The sequence below is a fragment of the Megalobrama amblycephala genome, linkage group LG15 (genome assembly GCF_018812025.1).
Source record: "Megalobrama amblycephala isolate DHTTF-2021 linkage group LG15, ASM1881202v1, whole genome shotgun sequence".
NCBI classification, from domain to species: domain Eukaryota; kingdom Metazoa; phylum Chordata; class Actinopteri; order Cypriniformes; family Xenocyprididae; genus Megalobrama; species Megalobrama amblycephala.
The window spans coordinates 11088012-11108954 of NC_063058.1; the positions used below are offsets into that span (position 1 = coordinate 11088012).

The 20943-nt window shown below is 37.2% G+C and overlaps 1 protein-coding gene across 1 annotated transcript in view; it reads left to right on the forward strand.

Moving 5' to 3' along the window:
* Window positions 1-20943, forward strand: part of tmem266 (transmembrane protein 266) — a 103006-nt gene that overhangs the window by 15083 nt on the left and 66980 nt on the right. Inside the window, 1 exon segment of the mRNA XM_048157484.1 lies at window positions 19670-19858. Within this exon segment, the coding sequence (XP_048013441.1) occupies window positions 19670-19858 (189 nt within the window).

Here is a 20943-nt window from a genome sequence, read left to right on the forward strand (position 1 = left end):
CTTCAGTATTTTAGTGTTTTGATCATCATCTATCTAGTCTTGTTGTTATTGTTTGTGAATGTCCTTTTATTCACCACACAAGGTGTGTGTGTGTGTGTGTGTGAGATTGTGTGTGATTGTGCACACGTGCATGCATACTCGTGCTCATGTTTTCACACACGCATGCTTACATGCTCTCTGACACACCCTGAGGACGCCTTTGTGCTTGAAACAGGTCAGCTAACATTTAGCCTCGACTGTTCTGTCTAATGAGGTCTGTCTTGTTGTTTTGTGCGAAAGCTGATCATTTTCTTGTCATGACATTCACCGTTTACTACACAATCTATAGTACCATCCAGTCCAACTAACAATTACTATTTCTTTATGATTTCACTATAAAATAATGATTGCACAATCTGCTCATTTTCATGTTTATGTAGGGAAATGCTCATATTCTTCAGATGCCGTTATATGGCACTTTCCATGAACAGGGTACAAAACAGGACCTGACTCTTTCAAAATTCTTTCAACAAATAGTTAGATAAACGAGTTGCTTCAACTTAAAAAAAAAAAAAAATTTCAGGTGGTCATACTCAGTATTAAATTAGCTATTTTATTTTTCATTTATTTTAAATGAGTTATGCCATTTGCATCAGCAATTTGAAATTTTTGAATTGAATTAATAAACAGGGTTGCAAATTTGTTCTAAATTAAGCTGTCACTCAAAAGGGACAAATTGCTGGTTTATAATTACTGATGAACTTATAATTTCCATAAATTAAAGAAATAATTTTTGGTAAATTTTTTCGTAGTATTTTTCTTAAAGGTGCCCTAGATTCAAAATTTGAATTTACCTTGGCATAGTTGAATAACAAGAGTTCAGTACATGGAAAAGACATACATTGAGTTTCAAACTCCATTGCTTTCTCCTTCTTATGTAAATCTCATTTGTTTAAAAGACTTCCGGAAAACACGCGTATCTCAACATAACACCGACTGTTACGTAACAGTCGAGGTGTACGCCCCAATATTTGCATATGCCAGCCCATGTTCCCAACATTATGAAAGGCATTAGACAAGGGCAGCCAGTAACGTCTGGATCTGCACAGGTGAATCAACAGACTAGGTAAGCAAGCAAGAACAACAGCGAAAATGGCAGATGGAGCAATAATAACTGACATGATCCATGATAACATGATATTTTTAGTGATATTTGTAAATTGTCTTTCTAAATGTTTCGTTAACATGTTGTTAATGTGCTGTTAAATGAGGTTAAAGTTACCATCGTTTCTTACTGAATTCACGGAGACAAGAGCCGTCGCTATTTTCATTTTTAAACACTTGCAGTCTGTATAATTCATAAACACAACTTCATTCTTTATAAATCTCTCCAACAGTGTAGCATTAGCCGTTAGCCACGGAGCACAGCCTCAAACTCATATAAACATCAAAATAAATACTTTACTCACATAATTCGAAGCATGCATGCAGCATGCATGACGAACACCTTGTAAAGATCCATTTGAGGGTTATATTAGCTGTGTGAACTTTGTAAATGTGCTGTAATATAATGGAGAGTTCGTGTGGCAGGGAGCACGCGAATTAAAGGGGCGGCGCGCTGAAAAAATCAGTGCATAGTTAATGATGCCCCAAAATAGGCAGTTAAAAAAATTAATAAAAAAAATCTATGGGGTATTTTGAGCTGAAACTTCACAGACACATTCAGGGGACATCTTAGACTTATATTACATCTTGTAAAAAAGCATTCTTGGGCACCTTTAAGAAAAATGTTAAGGATGTTTTGTATTTCCAAAAATACATCGTAAGATTTTTCTTAAGATTATTTCAGGGGACCTGGGGTAATTCAGGGGACCTGTTACCATAGCTTAAATAAATGAATGGTTGCAAGTTAAAACTTCTAATTTATTATTTTAATTAAACCTTTTAAGTTGCAAACATTATTTTGTAGCATTCTGTTGACATAATAATGTTGATCTTTACATCAGCTTAATATATTTTGTAGTTTAAACTCAAATTTCTGCATTAATTGGCTTTTTAAAAAATTAGGTTGTAGTAACTTATTGAATAACTTAATAACTTTGGAAATTAAGTAGTGGATTTCTAGTTCCCAGCATGCTTTGCATAGGACTCGATAAAGAGAATAAATGTCGAAATTAAGTGTTTATTTTTTTTAGCGAAGGGAATACCTGTTATTGTTTAAGTTGGTTATGTTTGACATTTAAAAGAGTTTCTGTAATGCTGATGTTTTTGTGGTTACCATTGTGCTGCTTGTAAGCACAGGTGGCCACTGTCCTGCAGAGTTTAGCACTAACCCTAATTAAACACATCTGATCCAGCTAATCAAGAATGGAGGTTCCATTAAAGCCTTGACAGCCAACTTCCACTGGATAGGTGAAAGCACTCCACCCTGCCTCTATGCACGCAGCTGTTAGGTCTGTGTACTTCTCCTTCTTCCTCTCAAAGGCAGACTCCAGGCTGTCTTCCCATGGCACAATCAGTTCAACTATAACAACTGTATTTGTGATAGTGGACCAGAGCACAATGTCTGGCTGGAGGGAGGTTACGGTGATCTGCTGTGGGAACTTCGGCTGGTGATCAATATCAGCTCAGCTCCCTGTTGCCTCTGGGTGACAGCAGGGACTACTCCTTTGTGGTGCTGCTTAGTGCCTCACCCACTTGCCTCACAAGTTGTTAGCCTTTGAATCCATCTTCTGGACTGCTAATAAGTTTGAGGGCCCACATCAGACGATGGTACAAGGTGAATTGGTAACACCAGACCTTTAGTTTGCCAGGTAACATGCTTTGGTCAATCTATGTAAAGCCTTCCCAAAGGCTTAGGTCTGCTGTGTAAAGCCTTCCCAAACTTCTCACTGTTTGATCTATCAGGCATGGGATTTCCTCACCATCCACTGAGAAGGAGATGTTGTCTCTCCTAATTCATTTGCGGATCGAGAGACTACATGACTTGGCTGGTTTTATCTTCATCCTGGCCCAGTTTAGTAGTTCCTTGACACTTTTCAGCAGCCTGGTGGTACATGCTTCTGTCTGGAGGAGGATGGTAACATCATCCATGTAACTTCGTATAGCTGAAAGTTGCTGATCTGACTGGGATCTGACTCCTTTGACCATCTGTCTTCCACCAATAAGGATAATTTCAGAAGCTACTGTGAAAAGGATGGGGGAGATGGACCTAACCCCATTGCTATCCCTTTCTCTAGCCGATGCCACCCAGTTGCATTGTCCATGGATGTATAGCAGACATGGAAGTTATCAAAGTAGACATTCATGAGGCTCCGGATACTTGCGTGGACATGGAAGAAGTCAAGAGCAAAACTGATAAGCTGGTGGGGAACGGACCCGTAGGCATTTGCGAGATCCAGCCAGACCACATGGAGGTCTGATTTACTGTACTTGGCTGACTGAATCTGTTCCCAAATCATCGCAGAAAGCTCTATACAGCCCAGAAATCCTGGGACACCTGTCTTCTGGCAACTGGTGTCAATGTAGCTCTTTGCCAGGTGGCAACTGGTCATTTGTCTTGCCATCACTGAAAAGAAGATCTTTCCTTCCACATTCAGAAGAGCAATGCCTCTCAACTGGCTGATGTTGTGGGATTCTTTTTCTTTTGGGATGAAGGTGGTGACCGCTTTGTTCCATGCTGGTGGGATAGCTTTTGATTTCCAGGCAGCACCCTTCATTTTCCACAACAGCTTCAGGACCATGGGGCAGTTCTTAAAGACCTTGTAGGGTATGCCAGTTGGTCCAGCTGCTGAGGCTGGTCTTGCTTGCTCCACAACCTGCTTAATTTCTGACCACTTTGGAGGATTGGTGTCGAACTGCGTGGACTGCTCTGGTGGGCGAGGGACATGCTCCCGTGGTCCAAGGGGGCTTTCTCTCAAGCTGCCGCTAATCTGCATTTTGATGTAATCCTCCAACTCCTGTTCAGTGTTGTGCAGCTTCCCCTTCTTCTCCTCCAATAAGCCTCGGGCATACTTAAAAGGTTCAAGGAAGAAGCTTGACCTTGCTTTCTTCTTTCAGCTTCTGCATCTCCTAATCATCTCTGCTCACCTCAGGTTTGTGAGTCTAGCTCTAATCTGACCCCACAGGTTCTTCAAACCCCCTTCTCGTGGTCCATGGCCTTCCTCCATGCCCTGCCACCCCTGGTGCAGTCTTCCCTGGCAGCTCTCCAGACTTTCCTGGATGTCACCTGCACTGTTCGCAGTAGTCACTGGTAATCCAGACTAACTAGTTGTAAGCACAGGTAGGAATACCTGCAAGGCATTTCTGCAAGCAGCACCTCCGATCGTGCCATAGATACATGAAGGTAAACACTACATTGACTCTATAAGCAATGACTGCGCTAATGCCAGTGACAAGTTATATCTTACTTGTTCATTAAATATACATGTTAAATAAGTTATGTTAATATGTGCTACGATAGATGTCGATTTGAACTGAAATAGATAAGAGATAATATTAATTGGTTCCAGGGCTACAACTATATTCCTCTAACTCAATGTAGCTTGTTGGTTGAACATAAATTCACTCAAAGTTGTCATAACTCAAAATTGCCATTTGGTGTCTTTAAAATGAACTACTTTTCTCTCTATATTCTTTTTATATTACAAAATATCTTATCAAACACATCTAATATTTCATACAAAACATAGGATTTGTGCCACTAATGTTTTAAAAAACAAGTAGTGGGACACTAAATCTATCCTGTTTGTGTACAGTACCATATGCTTTCATTTCTCCTAGCTTTGGTAGATAGTCTTTAATGGCTCTGCATAAAAGGGGTCATGCAAACATGGTGACTTAAACTACCATATCAAAATATTCCTCAAAATATTTTTCTGGGCCCACAATGTGCTGACACTTTTTCGCCATCTTCTGTTTAATAATACACTATAGTCGTGTTCTTATTTAACCTCAAAATACTGTTCACTGTCACACAAGTCTCTATGTAATGGCTTTGGCTGAAGGATGAAGTGAATTTTCCAGCGCACCCTCAGAAATGATTACATCAAGGCCGACCTATGTTAAATGCTAGGTTGGGACATGGGAATCTCACTGCTAGTGACAGAACATCCTGCTGAATAACACAAACTGATGGGATGCCGGATGAATGCTGGTTGCAGCATCTGGCTGTGAAGGTCGAACAGATGTTACTGGGAAATCAGTTGACACCCCTCTTGTACCTCAACAACTCCTACATTTGCAGTTTTACTACCTTATTTCTAGGCCTATTTGTAGACATTAAAGAGGACCTATAATGCCTTTTTTCAAAGTCTTGATTTTGTTTTTGGAGTCTACGATAGGATTCAATGCTTGAATGTTCAAAAAACATTATTTTCCACATAGTTGACATTGTTGCAGCACCTCTCATCCCAGTCTGTCAGTAATGCTTTGTTTAGTTCCTGTCTCTGTGAAGCCCCTCCTTCTGACTGGTTAGCTGGACTGGTGTGTTGTGATTGGTCAGCGTGTTTGGGAAATATCCCGCCCCTTGCAAGTTTCAACACAATTAGGGATGTGCAGCTTTTCATTTACATTTTTTATTTCGAGTACTGATTACGAAAATGATTACTCGAGTACTTGGGGGACAGGGGCGTGTCTGTCATGGCAATAATGAAAATATTTTAATTAAAACACTATTATGAAAATGAATGTTGACAAATGAAAAATGTCATTTATCAAAATATGAAAATATGACTAGAAAAATAACTGCTAGATTATCAATAATGCATCAGTGTTTTCGAAAAAGAAACATCTAAAAGGAATAGTTGAAAAAAAAAAAAACAACAAAAATAATCAATATTGCAAAAATAAAACAATGCAAATATTACAAAATGTGACATTTAAAAGTGTATGGGGCCTGTTTTTTTTTTTTTTTTTTTTTCATTTTCACGTCCAACAAATGCACTCGCACTGTTCATTCTAGTCTGAAAACAAGGTGTGTTCAGGTGCATTGTTGGCGTGTTGCTATTTTGAGGCAACTGAAAACGGCTGCGCCATTGACCAACAAAACCTGGTCTAAAGTCAATGGCGCAATATTTTTTGTTATTTAAACGGTGCTTTAGTAATATGCACCTATAGGCGGGTGCACAACGCACATACACTCTGCTTACACGCATAGGGATGTGCAGCAGCACACAAACATAATAAATATTAAAAATAAAAGGATTACAATGTAAAAGATTATTATTGTGTGCATAAAGATAAAAATGCGTACATGTCATAATGGATAGTCATTGCATAATGGATTCAATAACCTATATGCAGTAATGATGAATGAAATTGGCTAATTATTCGACCAATAACCAAAAATTTTGGTGGGGGGTAATTGAGAATGAATGGGCGAAAGTCACGTGAGAGGAGGCAATGGCTCCATCGCACTATGATTGGTTATGATCAGTTATAATTGGATATGATTGGTTTGTGCGTTAAATCCCGCTATCTAATGAAAGATTAATTAAAAAGTAAATAAACAACTGTCACTTAGATATCACTGCTTTGTCACATCAAAATCAAACTTGAAATGGCCTGAAAACATGATGACTGTTGGGGGTTTTAGTGAGCAATCAGCTTGATGAAATTAAATCTTTGTGTACTGCTGAAAATAAGATGACTATGAAAAAGAAAAGCTGAACATTAGTTCACAAATAACATATATATTGTTTAAATGGTTACTGCCTTTAGTTATGATTTTGGAATGAATGTAAAAATGCATAAAAACACTAACTTTATGAAATGTATAATAAATAGAACATTACTTAGTGTAAAAAACAAAATTGAATTGTATTTAGACTCTCTTCTTATGTAATGTTTATTTAACCAGGAAAATTAAGTGAAACAGGGACATAAATGTACATTTGATTACATTTGATTTAAATGTACAGTGATTCCAGACAATCAGACCTTAGGTACCACCCAAAATGCAGCAATAACTAATGGAAAAAAAAAAAAGATTTTTTTTTGCGTATGCCTTGGGCGGGAATTATTTAAATGAGAAATATTGTGATGTGTTCATTCCTTGAAGAAAACTCAAGACTATAATCGAGGGAGTTCAGAAACAGTGTGCACTAATATAGAGAGTAACTCTTTGGAGTGATTTTGTAACTTTGCACACCTTTTTCATGCTTAAACAGCAACATTACACACTAAAGAAAGTTGTACATGTAAAAAATTAAGTTATGTGGGCCTATCTAACTGACTTCTCGCATATATCATCAATTGTTTGTATAGCACAGTTTGTTTTCTGCCCCATCAATATTGTCCTCTGCAAACTCTGCTAGCGAGTTCAGAGCTGTTGTAAAGATGATATCTCCTGTGTGATTTGCAGTGTGTTTAGTGTCTACAGATGCCCACCAAGGGACGTGTTATGATGACTTTAGTGCATCCCATGCTGAAACAGCATTTTATTGTGTTATAACATCACAGATTCTCATAACTCACTCAAATCTGTATCAAAGGAACTTGATATAAAAGAGAAACCAGAGATATTATTTTTTAACTGAAGCTTTCTTTTCTCCACCTAATTCCTTATTTACAAGTACAAAATTAATCAGTTCACTGTCTGCTAAAATTCCTAATAAAAATATTTAAAATTTAGCAATTAAATTTGTTCGTATTCAAATATTTTAATGTATTAAATAAAACAATTAGATATTTTGAATAACAATAAGTAATTAAAATATTAATGTCTATATAAACAATGCTGAAGTATACTGTAAATACTTTGCATTTGTATTGTTGTTAAAGGGTTCGTTCACCCAAAAATTTAAATTCTGTCAATTGTAAATTAATTACTCACCCTCATGTCATTCCACACCTGTAAGACCTTCGTTCATCTTCAGAACACAAATAAAATCCGATGACTTAGTGAGGCCTGCATTGACAGCAAGATAATTAACACTTTCAATGCCCAGAAAGTTACTAAAGACATATTTAAAACAGTTCATGTGACTACAGTAGTTCAACCTTAATGTTATGAAGAGACAAAAATATTTTTTGTGTGCCAAAAAAACAAAATAATGACAACAATATCTAGTGAAGGGTATGGAAGAGGATTAGGGCCAAGCAATAATAAAAAAATAAAACCATCTCGAGATTAAAGTTTTTAAATTTCGAGAAAAAACTTGTTAAATTTTGAGAAAAAAGTCGAAATAAAATGTTGAGAATAAACTCGTTAAATTACGAAAAAAAACTTGTTAAATTTCGAGAAAAAAGTCGAGATAAAATGTTGAGAATAAAGTAATTAAATTACGAGAAAAAAGTTGTTAAATTACGAGAACAAATTCGTTAAATTATGAGAAAAATGTCGTTAAATTTCGAGAAAAAAGTCGAGATAAAATGTTGAGAATTAACTCCTTAAATTGAGAAAAAAGTCATTAAATTACGAGAACAAATTCGTTAAATTATGAGAACAAATTTGTAATTGAACGACTTTTTTCTCGTAATTTAATGACTTTATTCTCAACGTTTTATCGACTTTTTTCTCGAAATTTAATGAGTTTTTTCTCGTAATTTAACGAGTTTATTCTCAACATTTTATTTCAACTTTTTTCTCGAAATTTAACGACTTTTTTCTTGAAATTTAACAACTTTAATCTCGAGATGGTTTTATTTTTTTATTATTGCTTGGCCCTAATCCTCTTCCATAGAAGGGCGATTTCAAAACACTGCTTCATGAAGCTTCGAAGCTTTACGAATCATTTGTTTCGAATCAGTGGTTCGGAGCGTGTATCAGACTGCCAAAGTCACGTGAAACATTGAAATTTCGAAACACTTATGACGTAATGAAGCCTCGTTTACTGAAATCACGTGACTTTGGCAGTTGATACACTCTCCGAACCACTGATTTGAAACAAAAGAGTCATAAAGCTTTGAAAAGTGCACAAAAGTAGAAGTTATTTAAAATATAAAGTTATTAAATATCAATCATTATTATCAAAACTACCTTCTATGATTACAACTACATACAGTATAGTTATACAGTAAACCAAGCCTATTAATTCATCTAACCCCAATTAACATGAGATTTTTGTGCATGCCTGCATAGTCTCCTCTTGCAGATTCACTGCGGTTCGTATTCAGTCAAGCTCTGCACTTTTTCCACTTTGCCGTCTGAGCATTTCTATGGTGGAGCACAACGTGAGGCGCAAGTTATTTAGATACTGCAGAAGACTGTAGCCTCTCTGTGAAGCACTTGTCTAGAGACCAACAGTTCCACCTAAAACATGTATAACATGTTCAAAACTGAGACATTTTTATTCACGGTTTCTTAGGATTTTGGAAACACAAACAATTTTTTTTTTTTTATTTTAGTACCTGAGGGTTACCGCAACACCCAACAGAAAGTCCTTTGTATATAGCACACATGAGCAATGGGCTGAATTGAGTATATTTAATTTATAATTGTTATATATGTATATATATTATTAAAATATAGATTTTTATAATCATATATATATATTTTATAGTTATTTATAATCATCAACCATTGCCAAGCCACAATTATTTGAAGCCTTATGTGTTAAAAGTGCCAAACTCTCAGGGAAAATATGTCCCCTCAAGCTTAGCATTTCTTTCACTTGACAAACACTAATGAGTTCATTTTTAAATACATATTTTTGGTAACCAGCCTTTATTTACGATGTATTAAAGCTATAAAGCTGGAAACCGTAGTAACCCATAAAATTGGTTGGTGGGGGTTAATGTTCGTCCCTGTGGGCTACTTTCTTATTTATTTCTATTGATTCTTTCCACCTGATTTATGACTGCGCGCTGTAAACTCACTGGGGGCAAAGTGAGACGGCAGCTAGTTTACGTCTATCAGTCAGTGGAAATAAAAAAAAACTGTATGTGCGAAAGCACTTAAACACAATCAGATGAGCCAAAACATTATGACCAGTCACAGGTAAAGGAAATATCATTGATCATCTCCTAACAAGGCCACATATTAAGTTCTGGGTAGATTAGATGGTAAGCAAACAATCAGTTCTCGTCATCAATGTGTTGGGTCCTGGAGAAATGGGTATGAATAAAGATCTGAGCGACTTTGACAAGGCCCAAATTGTTATGGCAAGGCGACTGGATCAGAGTATATCTGAAACGGTAAGGCTATCTGAAATGGTGAAAATTTACTAACAGTTGTCCGACTAGGAACAAACCACATACTAGCGACAGGGTGTTGGGCGCCCAAGGCTCATCAATGCATGAGGGCAATGAAGGCTATCCCGTCTGGTTCGAGCCAACAGAAGGTCTACTGTAGCACAAGTCACTCAAACTTTTAATGATGGTTATGGGAGGAATGTGTAACATCACAGTGCATAACGTATGGGTTGCATAGTGCAGACCAATCAGAGTGTCTATGATGACCCCTGTCCACAGTCAAAAGTGCCAACAATAGGCACAGAAGCATCAGAACTGGACCTTGGAGCAGTGGAAGAAGGTCACCTGGTCCGAAGAGTCCCATTTTCTTTTACACCACATGGATGGCTGCATACGTGTGATCCGTTTACCTGTGGAATTGATGGCACCAGGATGCACTTTGGGATGACGACAAGCCAGTGGAGGGAGTGTGATGCTCTGGCCAATGTTCTGTTAGGAAACCCTGGGTCTGGCCATTCATGTGGACATAAATTTGACACGTGCCACCTACCTAAACATTGTTGTAGACCAGGTACGCCCCTTCATGACAATGGTATTACCTAGTGGAAGTGGCCTCTTTCAGCAGGATAATTCACCCTACCGCACTGCACATATTGTTCAGGAATGGTTTGAGGAACATGATGAAGAGTTCAAAATAGTTGCCCAGACCTCCAAATTCCCCCGATCTCAATCCAATTGAGCATCTGTGGGACGTGCTGAACCAACAAGTTCATTCCAAGGGCGGCTCCACATCGAAACCTACAGGACTTGATGGATCTGCTGCTAACGTCTTGGTGCCAGATACCACAGCACACCTTCAGGGGTCTTATAGAGTCCATTCCTCTGTGGTTTGGCAGCATGAAGAGTACCAAAAGCATAATAAGTAGGTGGTTGTAATGTTTTGTCTGTTTTTAGAGATAACTGGAGAATTAGGCGCTCTCAGGCCTTCAGTAACCCCCTCTATTTTATACACCAAAACTTGGTCTTATGTCAGTGTCCTCTACTTCTCGTCCTGCGGGCGTCGTGCCACTAGCGAACACTCATCAGTACCTGACAGCGCTACGGCTTTGCATATGGTTATTTGCAAATGTGATTTTGATGCCCTGAACAGTTTGTGCGTGTCAGGGCTGATTAGAGTCCTGTTAGCAATCGGTGGGAAGCAGTGCCAAGTGTTCAGATAGCATCAGGGAGGACGGGACGCCACATGCTGAGCCCGTCCTTTACCAGCCAGCCGGCATGAAGGGTGTGAAAAAAGATTTTGGGGAGAAGTGCGACCGAAGCACTGCTATCATCCACTGCAGCATTTTGGTGTAAATCTATGATGGTGTACTGTAATTTATTGTAAAATTATGTTTAAATGTTATGGGAAAATCTCCTGGTAAAGGATAATAAATTAGCATTGAATAAATTAAATTTTTTGCATTGTGACATTATTTTTGACAACCGCATTTCCTGGCATTACTGCAATGTGTCCAGATGCTTTACTTTTGAGTTTTTTTTTTATTATTATTATTATTACTATGCAAGGGTCATTGATGAATAAAGTTTTTAAAAGTGTAAAAAAAAAAAAACATAATGGAGATATAATTTATTTTGAAGTTTTAGTAAGTGTTAACAATGAGATTATGTGGTTTTTATAATCAATTAACACTGCTTTTGTTTTTTTTACAAGATGGACAAAATTTTTCATCAAAAAAGTCATTCAGTTTAACCAAAATTTTGGTTTTACCGAATGACGATATTTTCAAACAATGCTAACAGGCTGATATCTAGCTAGCTAACAAAAGGACAATGAAACGCTTTATATTTAGTACAAGTTTTTACATTTTCCATGTTTTATAGCGGTTGTACCGAATGACCTGATGTTTCGGCACATGTGTATGAACAAGTGAAAACATGAATTTTTCAAATGGGTGCTCTAAGCGATCCTGGGTGGAGTAACTTCCTGTTGACGTTCGAAGTGTTGTCAAACAAAACAGAGGCTAGCTAGACCCTCCCTCCTCCTCCTCCCCTCCCCTCCGTGCTTCCTGAAACAGTCATGAACGCGCATTTAAAATCATTCTTGTCGGTTATTGGCTGGAGCATGTTTATTATGATTCATGGTCCAGGCTGCACCAGTTTGTTTTTATTGCCGTTTTCGGAGCTTGTGGCGACTACAGAGACCGCGTTTTTTTACAGTGTGTTCAGGGGACAGGCAGCTAGCGGATAGTGAGGAGATGTTTGCTGTATGTGACAAAAAATGTTTTGGCCTAAAAACGCGTGACATCGCTTAGAGCACCTTTAAGAGAGAGTTAGTTACTTTGCTTCACGACCATGTGGTCCTTTGCAGGTTCTGAATGATGTCACATCCTGTCACATGATATTGACCACATGACTTGATCCAAAATCGTCCCTTTATATTCAGTTACTCCGAATGACATCAATGAAATTCCTCTTTCCGGACATTCTTTCTGACAACGACTTCTACACATAATTTTAATACCATTTTGCACTATGTTGATATATAATGTTATAAAATCATGCCGGCATAAAAATATATACATTTATTACATTTTAAGATGTTTTAATCACTAATGAAATGGCTGTATTTGCCTTTGGACAGTTAAACCAAATGACTTTTGACACTTTAAAATCTTTAAAATACCTTTATATGTAGCAAAATATAATTAAAACTTTTGGATTCAATAAAACAGATCTAGTTGTTACTACCTTACATACTTTGTATGTCATTTTTGTATGTCTTTGTTTTTTATTATTATTAAGGCCTTTTGGACAAAAAAATGACCCGTCGCGTAATTGACCCGCAATTATTCCCAATAGTGTATTATTATTTTAGTATCTAATATTTATCATTTAAACTGTAATTTATTAAATTTATTTATTTATTTAAATAAATATACTATTACAGTTATATATTCATGTTTTGAATTAGGTTTTACTTTTGTTTTCATTGTATTTTAGTTGAAATTTTGCTCATTTTGATGCTTTTGTCATTATTATTATTATTTTAAATATTACTATATAGGTTTACTTTATTTTTTTAGTTCTGTGTTTGTTTTCATTTACTTTTTCATCTGTTAAATTTCATTTAAGATTTTTATTTTATTTTATTTTACAAAAATAGTTTAGTTAATAATAACCCTGCAGTATTAATTCACATTACTGAATTATATGTATTATGTAAATTCATATCAACATAAATTAAAGCAATAAAACAAATACGTTTAAATTACTATGCTAAACACTGAACTATGCTTAATATTAAAACTAATACTATTTTATAAATACTAAATTTTACAGAATAATTATAAGTATTAAAGAAGTATTTTTAAATATTGAAACTTTTTTTTGCATTACAGTAGAGCGATTTGTAATGAAAATAAGTGTATTATCTGTACATATTTATATAATTTATTTCTTGTTAAATTATATATTATGCAAATTATACCACGTCCCAGACAGATTTCTTCAGATTCACACAATTATTCATAATTCATTCATGTTTGATGCATTGTTTGCTCAAAACACAACACACACAGATAAAAGAAAAGCAGCAGAAGGTTTTCTGGAGAAATTACAGTACGTTTGGGTCCACAGCCATTAATGTTTTAATCATGGGATGGACCAGTATCCAACAGAAACACTTCCCATCTTATAATGGTAATCCACACATACATGCAGCCTCTCTCTATTGACCCTGTATTCAACAGTGGCAATGCTTCGTTATTCTCCTAAGTCTCTGTACTATTACAAGCTTCCTTTTTTGTTCGCCGCCTCTTTTTTTCTTTGCACTGGCATAATTTATCTCCTCTCATCCGGCACGCCTGGGACAGAAGCCAAAACCCAGGTTTCTGCCCATCTCTGTCCTTTCTTCTGCCCTTGATTAAGCCATCTAAAGGGTCGCGAGTATCGATTCCAGTTATGAGCGTACATTATGATTATCGCATCGCTGCTTATTTTGGAAGGATCTCCTTGTCTGGCTTGTTTTCATGCTATTCACTGCAATTAAAAGAGTAGTTCACCCAAAAATTAGCATTTTGTCGTCATTTACTCAACCTTGCGTCTATCAAAACACGTTTGGGCGAACTGTTTCTGTAAGTTACCTCCCTGAAGTTCGATATTAAAAGCAAACGGCGAACTGTGAGCATTGCAGAAGTATATATTCATTGCCTTGTTTGCGCTGAGATTGAGAACAGCAATCCCAGACTGCAAACGTGAGATGAATCAGCACACTGAATCCAATAAATCAAAGACAAAACCGGGTAGAACCAGCCATGACATCCAACTGTGGGACTTTGTTGTTTTGCCACAATATTGTGCTTTGAAATTCTCTCGATACCTCATTATTGTAGAATGCAACGCATGATGCTCCGACCATGATGAATATTCTGGGTTTAGGAATCAATCTCGACACGTGGGACGCTGGCCACAACTTAATCTTCTTTCATGCATTACTTATGTAGCCATTGAGGTTTCGTATGCATTTCCATATTCCACGTCTGCTATTTGTGGCCATGCCCTTTTTGAGATTCCTCAATCTTCTTCCCGTCTGTCTTAGAATCACATCAGTCTGTAATCTGCGGGAATACGTCTCAATAATGGGATTCTGGGTCTCTGTGGCGTCTGTGATTTCAGTTCCCTCTCCTGTTGCTAGTCGTTCATTGTGTTCGTGTCTCATACATCATGCATTGTCGGAATAAAACACTCCTTATCCCTGACCTCTCTTGCGTTCTGATCCACCACATGAATTGTATTTTTTTTTCTTTTTTCTTCTCTCTCTCTTTCTCATTTATGCCATATATACAGTTCCCCCTGTGTATTGATTTGTATGCTTTGCCTTACACCCCCTGCAGACATTCAGGTTTTCCGTATGCTAACTCTAAGACAGTTCATTTTTGCTTTATTTTATGTTTTTATACAGTACACTTCTCATATGTGGCCTACCATTGTTTCCTGTTTAAAGTCGAAATGAAACAACCCATTTTGCATCCATATTGTGACATATTTCCAAATGAAAAAATCAAAATACAATGTAATTATCTACACTACAGGCTTTCAAAGCAATATTTATTTGGCACAAAACATTAAAACACTTAAATCTGTAAGTAATGAACAACTTACATGATACTAAAAATCATGTAAAATGCCTCACAGGGATTTGGGCCCTAATGAATCAGTGACTCATTTGGTTTGTTCAGATGATTCATGTGAATCAGTCAGTTCACAAAAGAAACTGTTTGATTTACATGAACCAGCTTAAAGGATTAGTTCACTTTAAAATGAAAATTACCCCAAGATTTACTCACCCTCAAGCCGTCCTAGGTGCATGACTTTCTTCTTTCTGATGAACACAATCGGAGTTACATTAATAAATATCCTGACGCATCCAAGCTTTATAATGGAAGTGAACGAGACCAATGAGTTTGAAGCTCAAGAAAGTGCATCCATCCATCATGAACGTACTCCACACGGCTCCAGGAGGTTAATAAAGGCCTTCTGAAGCAAAGCGATGCGTTTGTGTAAGAAAAATATCCATATTTAACAAGTTATGAAGTAAAATATCTAGCTTCCGCCAAACCACCTTCTGTATTCAACTTCACGTATTCAATGCGACGTCAGTTATGCTTTTTTTGTAAGTTGAATAGGGAAGGCGTAGGACGTAGTGTAAGCATTTTGAACTGCGAGAGGAGTTACACTTTCTTCCTAAGTTGAATACAGAAGACGGTCCAGCGGAAGCTAGATATTTTACTTTATAAATGGTTAAATATGGATATTTTTCTTACACAAACGCATCGCTTCGCTTCAGAAGGCCTTTATTAACCCTCTGGAGTCGTGTGGAGTACGTTTATGATGGATGGATGCACTTTCTTGAGCTTCAAACTTGTTGGTCCTGTTCATTGCCATTATAAAGCTTTGATGCATTAATATAAATATTTATGTAACTCAGATTGTGTTCATCAGAAAGAAGAAAGCTTGAGGGTGAGTAAATCTTGGGGTCATTTTCATTTTAAAGTGAACTAATCCTTTAATCAAAATGAACCAATTTACTAAAATAAGTGTGCTTAACCAGATATTTTGCGACCATGGGCGATCCATGTGAATGAAGCAGTTACACTGCTTAATTTACATGAACCATCTAAACAAAATGAGTGAAACTTCCCAGTGCAAACAAAAGAGGTTAGCCAAATATTTTGTTACCAGAAATTCAGGACCCAGTGCAAACAACTGCGCTTAATGGATTAGTTCACTTTCATCCTAGCCATCCTAGGTGCATATGACTTTCTTCTTTCTGATGAACACAATCTGAGAAATATTAATAAATATCCGGACGCATCCGAGCGTTATAATGGCAGTGAGCTGAAGAAAGTGCTTCCATCCACATCCATCCCTCATAAACATACTCCACATGGCTCCGGGGGGTTAATAAAGGCCTTCTGAAGCAAAGTGATGCGTTTGTGTAAAAAAACAAAAAACAAAATATATTTAGTAAGTTATGAAGTAAAATATCTAGCTCCCGCCAGACCGCTACTTACGAAGAAAGTCTAAAACTCTTGCAGTTCAAAATGTTTACGCTACGTCTTACACCTTCCGTATTCAACTTACGAAAAAAAGTGTAACTGACGTGATGCCAGTTCCGTTTTTTTTTTTTTTTCTTAATTTGAATACGGAAGGAGGTCTTGTGGTGCGTTCACACCAGACGCGAATTAACCCTTAAATGCATACCTCGGGTCTTTAGTGACCCGGGATGTCATTCACTACCCTCCTCCTCGTTCATTTTTTAAAGTTAGACATCAACCTTCTTGGTATTCCTCAATCAATTCATTATAAAGAATATAACAAGAAAAAAATCATAAAATTATAAAAGAATGCCTATTTTTGTATTCATTTTTTGTAAAAATTGTATAGGGTCGCAAACGACCCAAGGTGTGTATGAGTGTAAGTATATTTTTTTCTGCACAACAATAATTGAATCTTAGATGACGGAATAAGTGCAATTCACCTTTATTCCACAAGGTGGCAATGTCTGATACACAATGCTGAAGTGACGACTCATTCAGACAGAAAACGAAATAATAAGAAAAACATGAAATGGCTCAGCGAGCAAGTACTGAACGCAATCAAATATGACTGTAACTGTTACAGGATGAATCTGGTGAAGCTGTTAGCTATCAAAATATTGATTTTGAAGATGTTGAAAATTATATAGTTTTGAGAATATGTTTGATATCGTGAATGGGCTCATATACGTGACCTCAAACAAAAAACTAGCCTATTATTTGCTGAATTTACTGGCAAAAGAGCTCTGACGAGGACAGTGATGATGGCATAAAACATCTGCTCAAACTGAGTCCTTTCAAGCTCCAAAAGGTAACTTCTGTAATTGTTACTCTAATATCAGAGGAGTTTTATATTATCACGACAGGTAGAGATCCTTCCGTGTTAGATATAGATCCGGGTCGATAAAGACCCAAATATGTAAGAATGATTGGCGAAACAGTCATGCATTTAAGGGTTAAGCGTTAAGCGCAAGTGATTTACATGTTAAGTCAATGCAAAGACGCGAATAGACATCCTGTGGCGCGAATGACGTGGCGCGGATTGAGCATTTCGAGCGAATCGCGCAAGTTGAAAAATCTGAACTTTGGCGAAAATTCGCGCCACATTAACCAATCAGGAGCTTGCTCTAGTAGTGATGGAGGCAGAAATCCGAAACAACAATGGAGGACAAAATCATCGTCGCTGTAAGATACAGCTTCATACTTTTATAGAAACAGGAATAAAAATGATCTTGCTTGGAAGAAAGTGAGTGAGGAGGTCGGACAATCTGGTAAGTTGTAAAAAACTCAATTTGAGCTATAGGCTATATAAATATTGAGACTACAAGCTAGCTAAAGCCGGCAAATTGAGCTTATTCGCCGTATTTTACTACTTTATTTTAGTAAAATACGCCGTATTTTACTAACTACTTTCCCGCTGACGAGTTGTGTATTTATTCAGAGGAAGTGTATGGAAGAGTCTGGGACACACATTTAAAGGTGATGGAGAGGATTTTTTCGTCGACTGAGAATCCAAAGACTGTTACTGAGTTTTTGAAATGAGCGCATGCATAAGAACAGCCCTCCTCCTTCACAGCTCACTTCAAAGGAACGCCTCCCAAAACTAATGCACGAGTATTTGAACACGAGTGTTTACCACCGGCATTCGCTGTGTCGTGTTAGTGGATTCATTATGTCGGACTCACCGCAGGTAACTCATAATCTGCAGTTGTTACTCCTGTCTCCTGACAAAAACATTGCATACGGCGCCTGTAGAGTGTGGAAAGTTACTGGAGAGCGCAGCCACGCTCGTCTCTCACAAGGAACGTCACGGCAGTTATTGACAAGCCAGAGGGCCAATGGTTTACGCGATTGGCTGATGTTTTTAAGGCCCTACCTCGTGCACTGATGATGTATATTAATATTATTACTTGCAGTGCACCTAATAAATAGTCTTTTATCAGTTAGTAAAGACAGTTTCGAGTAATATTGCAAAAATGTATAAAACAAAACATCCTCTTTAGCACCTTTAAAGAAGTGGGAGAGCCCCTCTCATGACGCGAATTCGCGCCTGTTGTGAAGTAAATTTCATGCGCGAATGAAGCGAGTAAATGTTCAAGCGTCCAACTACGTGTGATTTATCCGCACAAGTCGCGTCTGGTGTGAACGCACCATTACAGAAGCTTGATATTTTACTTCATAACTTGTTAAATATGGATATTTTTTTTACACAAACGCATCCCTTCACTTCAGAAGGCCTTTATTAACCCCCCAGAGCCGTGTGGAGTACGTTTATGATGGATAGATGCACTTTCTTCAGCTCATACTCGTTGATCCCGCTCACTGCCATTATAAAGCTCGGATGCGTCAGGATATTTATTAATATAACTCCAATTGTGTTCATCACAAAGAAGAAAATCATATACACTGAGGATGGCTTGAGGGTGTGTAAAGCTTGGGGTAATTTTCATTTTAAAGTGAACTAATCTTTTAACCAAATATTTTGCTACCAAAAATTCAGGTCTTCTACACAGGGACTCAGTGACTCATTTTAGTTCTTTCAGACGATCCATGTGAAGGAAGCAGTTCACAGAAGTACACTGCTTGATTTACGTACATCTAATTGAACCAATTCTTTAAAATGAGTCTAACTTTCCAATGCGCTGATCGGAAATTATTTGAAGTTAATGAAATGGTTTCTGTTGGTGGGTGTGTTGAAAAACATTTCAGTGAAAGATTATGATGAATCATTGCACTGATAAAGCTTTCACAATAAGACCAGAAACATATTATAAGAAAGTAAAGAGTAACAGATTTGATTTTAAATTGACTTTTTAATACCCATCTGTAATAATAGTTCATTTAGTCTGTGGTTCCAATATGTAAAGTCTTTGGTGGTAATACAGGTCATTTTTATGGTAACTTGTTTAAGACAGTTAATGTAAGAAAACAATAGAGTAGTGTCCCCCATGTGTCCCCAGGCCCCCTCAGCAGGCGGCAGTGCCGGATCTGGAGGTGATCTCTCAGCAGGTGGAGGATGAAGGCCAGTGCATGGCTCCAGTGCAGCTGGTCAGCTTCGCCTACAGGGACCTTCCTCTAGCTGCCCTGGACCTCTCGCTGGCCGGATCCCAGCTACTTTCCAATCTGGACGAAGAGGACAACCAAGAAGGGTAAGAAACTGCTGGTAACGCCAATGATTCTGCACAGAAACATGTACATGAAAGTTTACGCAGCTGTAATTTGGGAATTCCCATTGACTGTAGTACTATAAGACTAATCCAAATCCAAAAATTAGCTTTTTAGAAGTGAATATAGACATTTAGTCTCTTTTTGAGTGGGTTTCCTTTTGAACACCCCTATGCACTTCCCTGAATTTCCCTACATGGAGTTGTTGGTCCTCCTTTTGTTTGCTATCAAAGTACGTATACACACACAAGAACTTGATGGTATTGAATATAGAGGCATAATATGACATTTTAGTCTGAAATGAAACATTTCCAGTGTACCAAATTAGCAACTGTTTCTTAGTTTGTGCTTCTCTAACGTAACATTTTGTCACAGTGCCACTCTCAGTTATTATCGGATAAAGGATTCCGACGAAGCATACGCCAGGCTGGGAGAGAAATATTCAGATATCCAAAAAATCAGGAAGAGCAGCATACTCTCACATAGATCAACGATACTGACTTTTAACTGGAATTCTAGGAATTCATTTAATGCTTGGCAGGGGTGAGGTAAAAATAAGCCTCAACATGTCTTATAAACAATACTAGCAGTATTTAAAGTAGCTGAGATCTCAATCTTTATTATGTTTGACATAAAGTAGTGCTTTAAAGGAGTTTGTTTATAATATGTTGGCATGCTGAAATGATTCATAATGCAGAACTGGATCGTTGAGGCTTGTTTACCTATTGTGTTTCGGTTAAAAAAAAAAAAAGCATGGGAGCACTAAGAAAGATTCTTGGCTTGAAATTTTACACTTTATATTTATTTATAATGAAAACTCAGACCAAACCAAAATTATATCTTGAAAGATAAAATAAATAAAACGCATTAAATGAAAGTGCTTTTGTACATTTACACTATTCTGAGCCTAAATCCATACATTTTTGTGACAGAAGTTTTAGCTTTCAAAACCGTTACGCTTTTTTTTTATAAATGGATGGGTTGCTGCCATTCATAGCATTTTTCTTGTTTTTGAACAGCATGCCTTTGTGATCCATATCATCTTGTTGCATCATTTTAAGATTTTTAG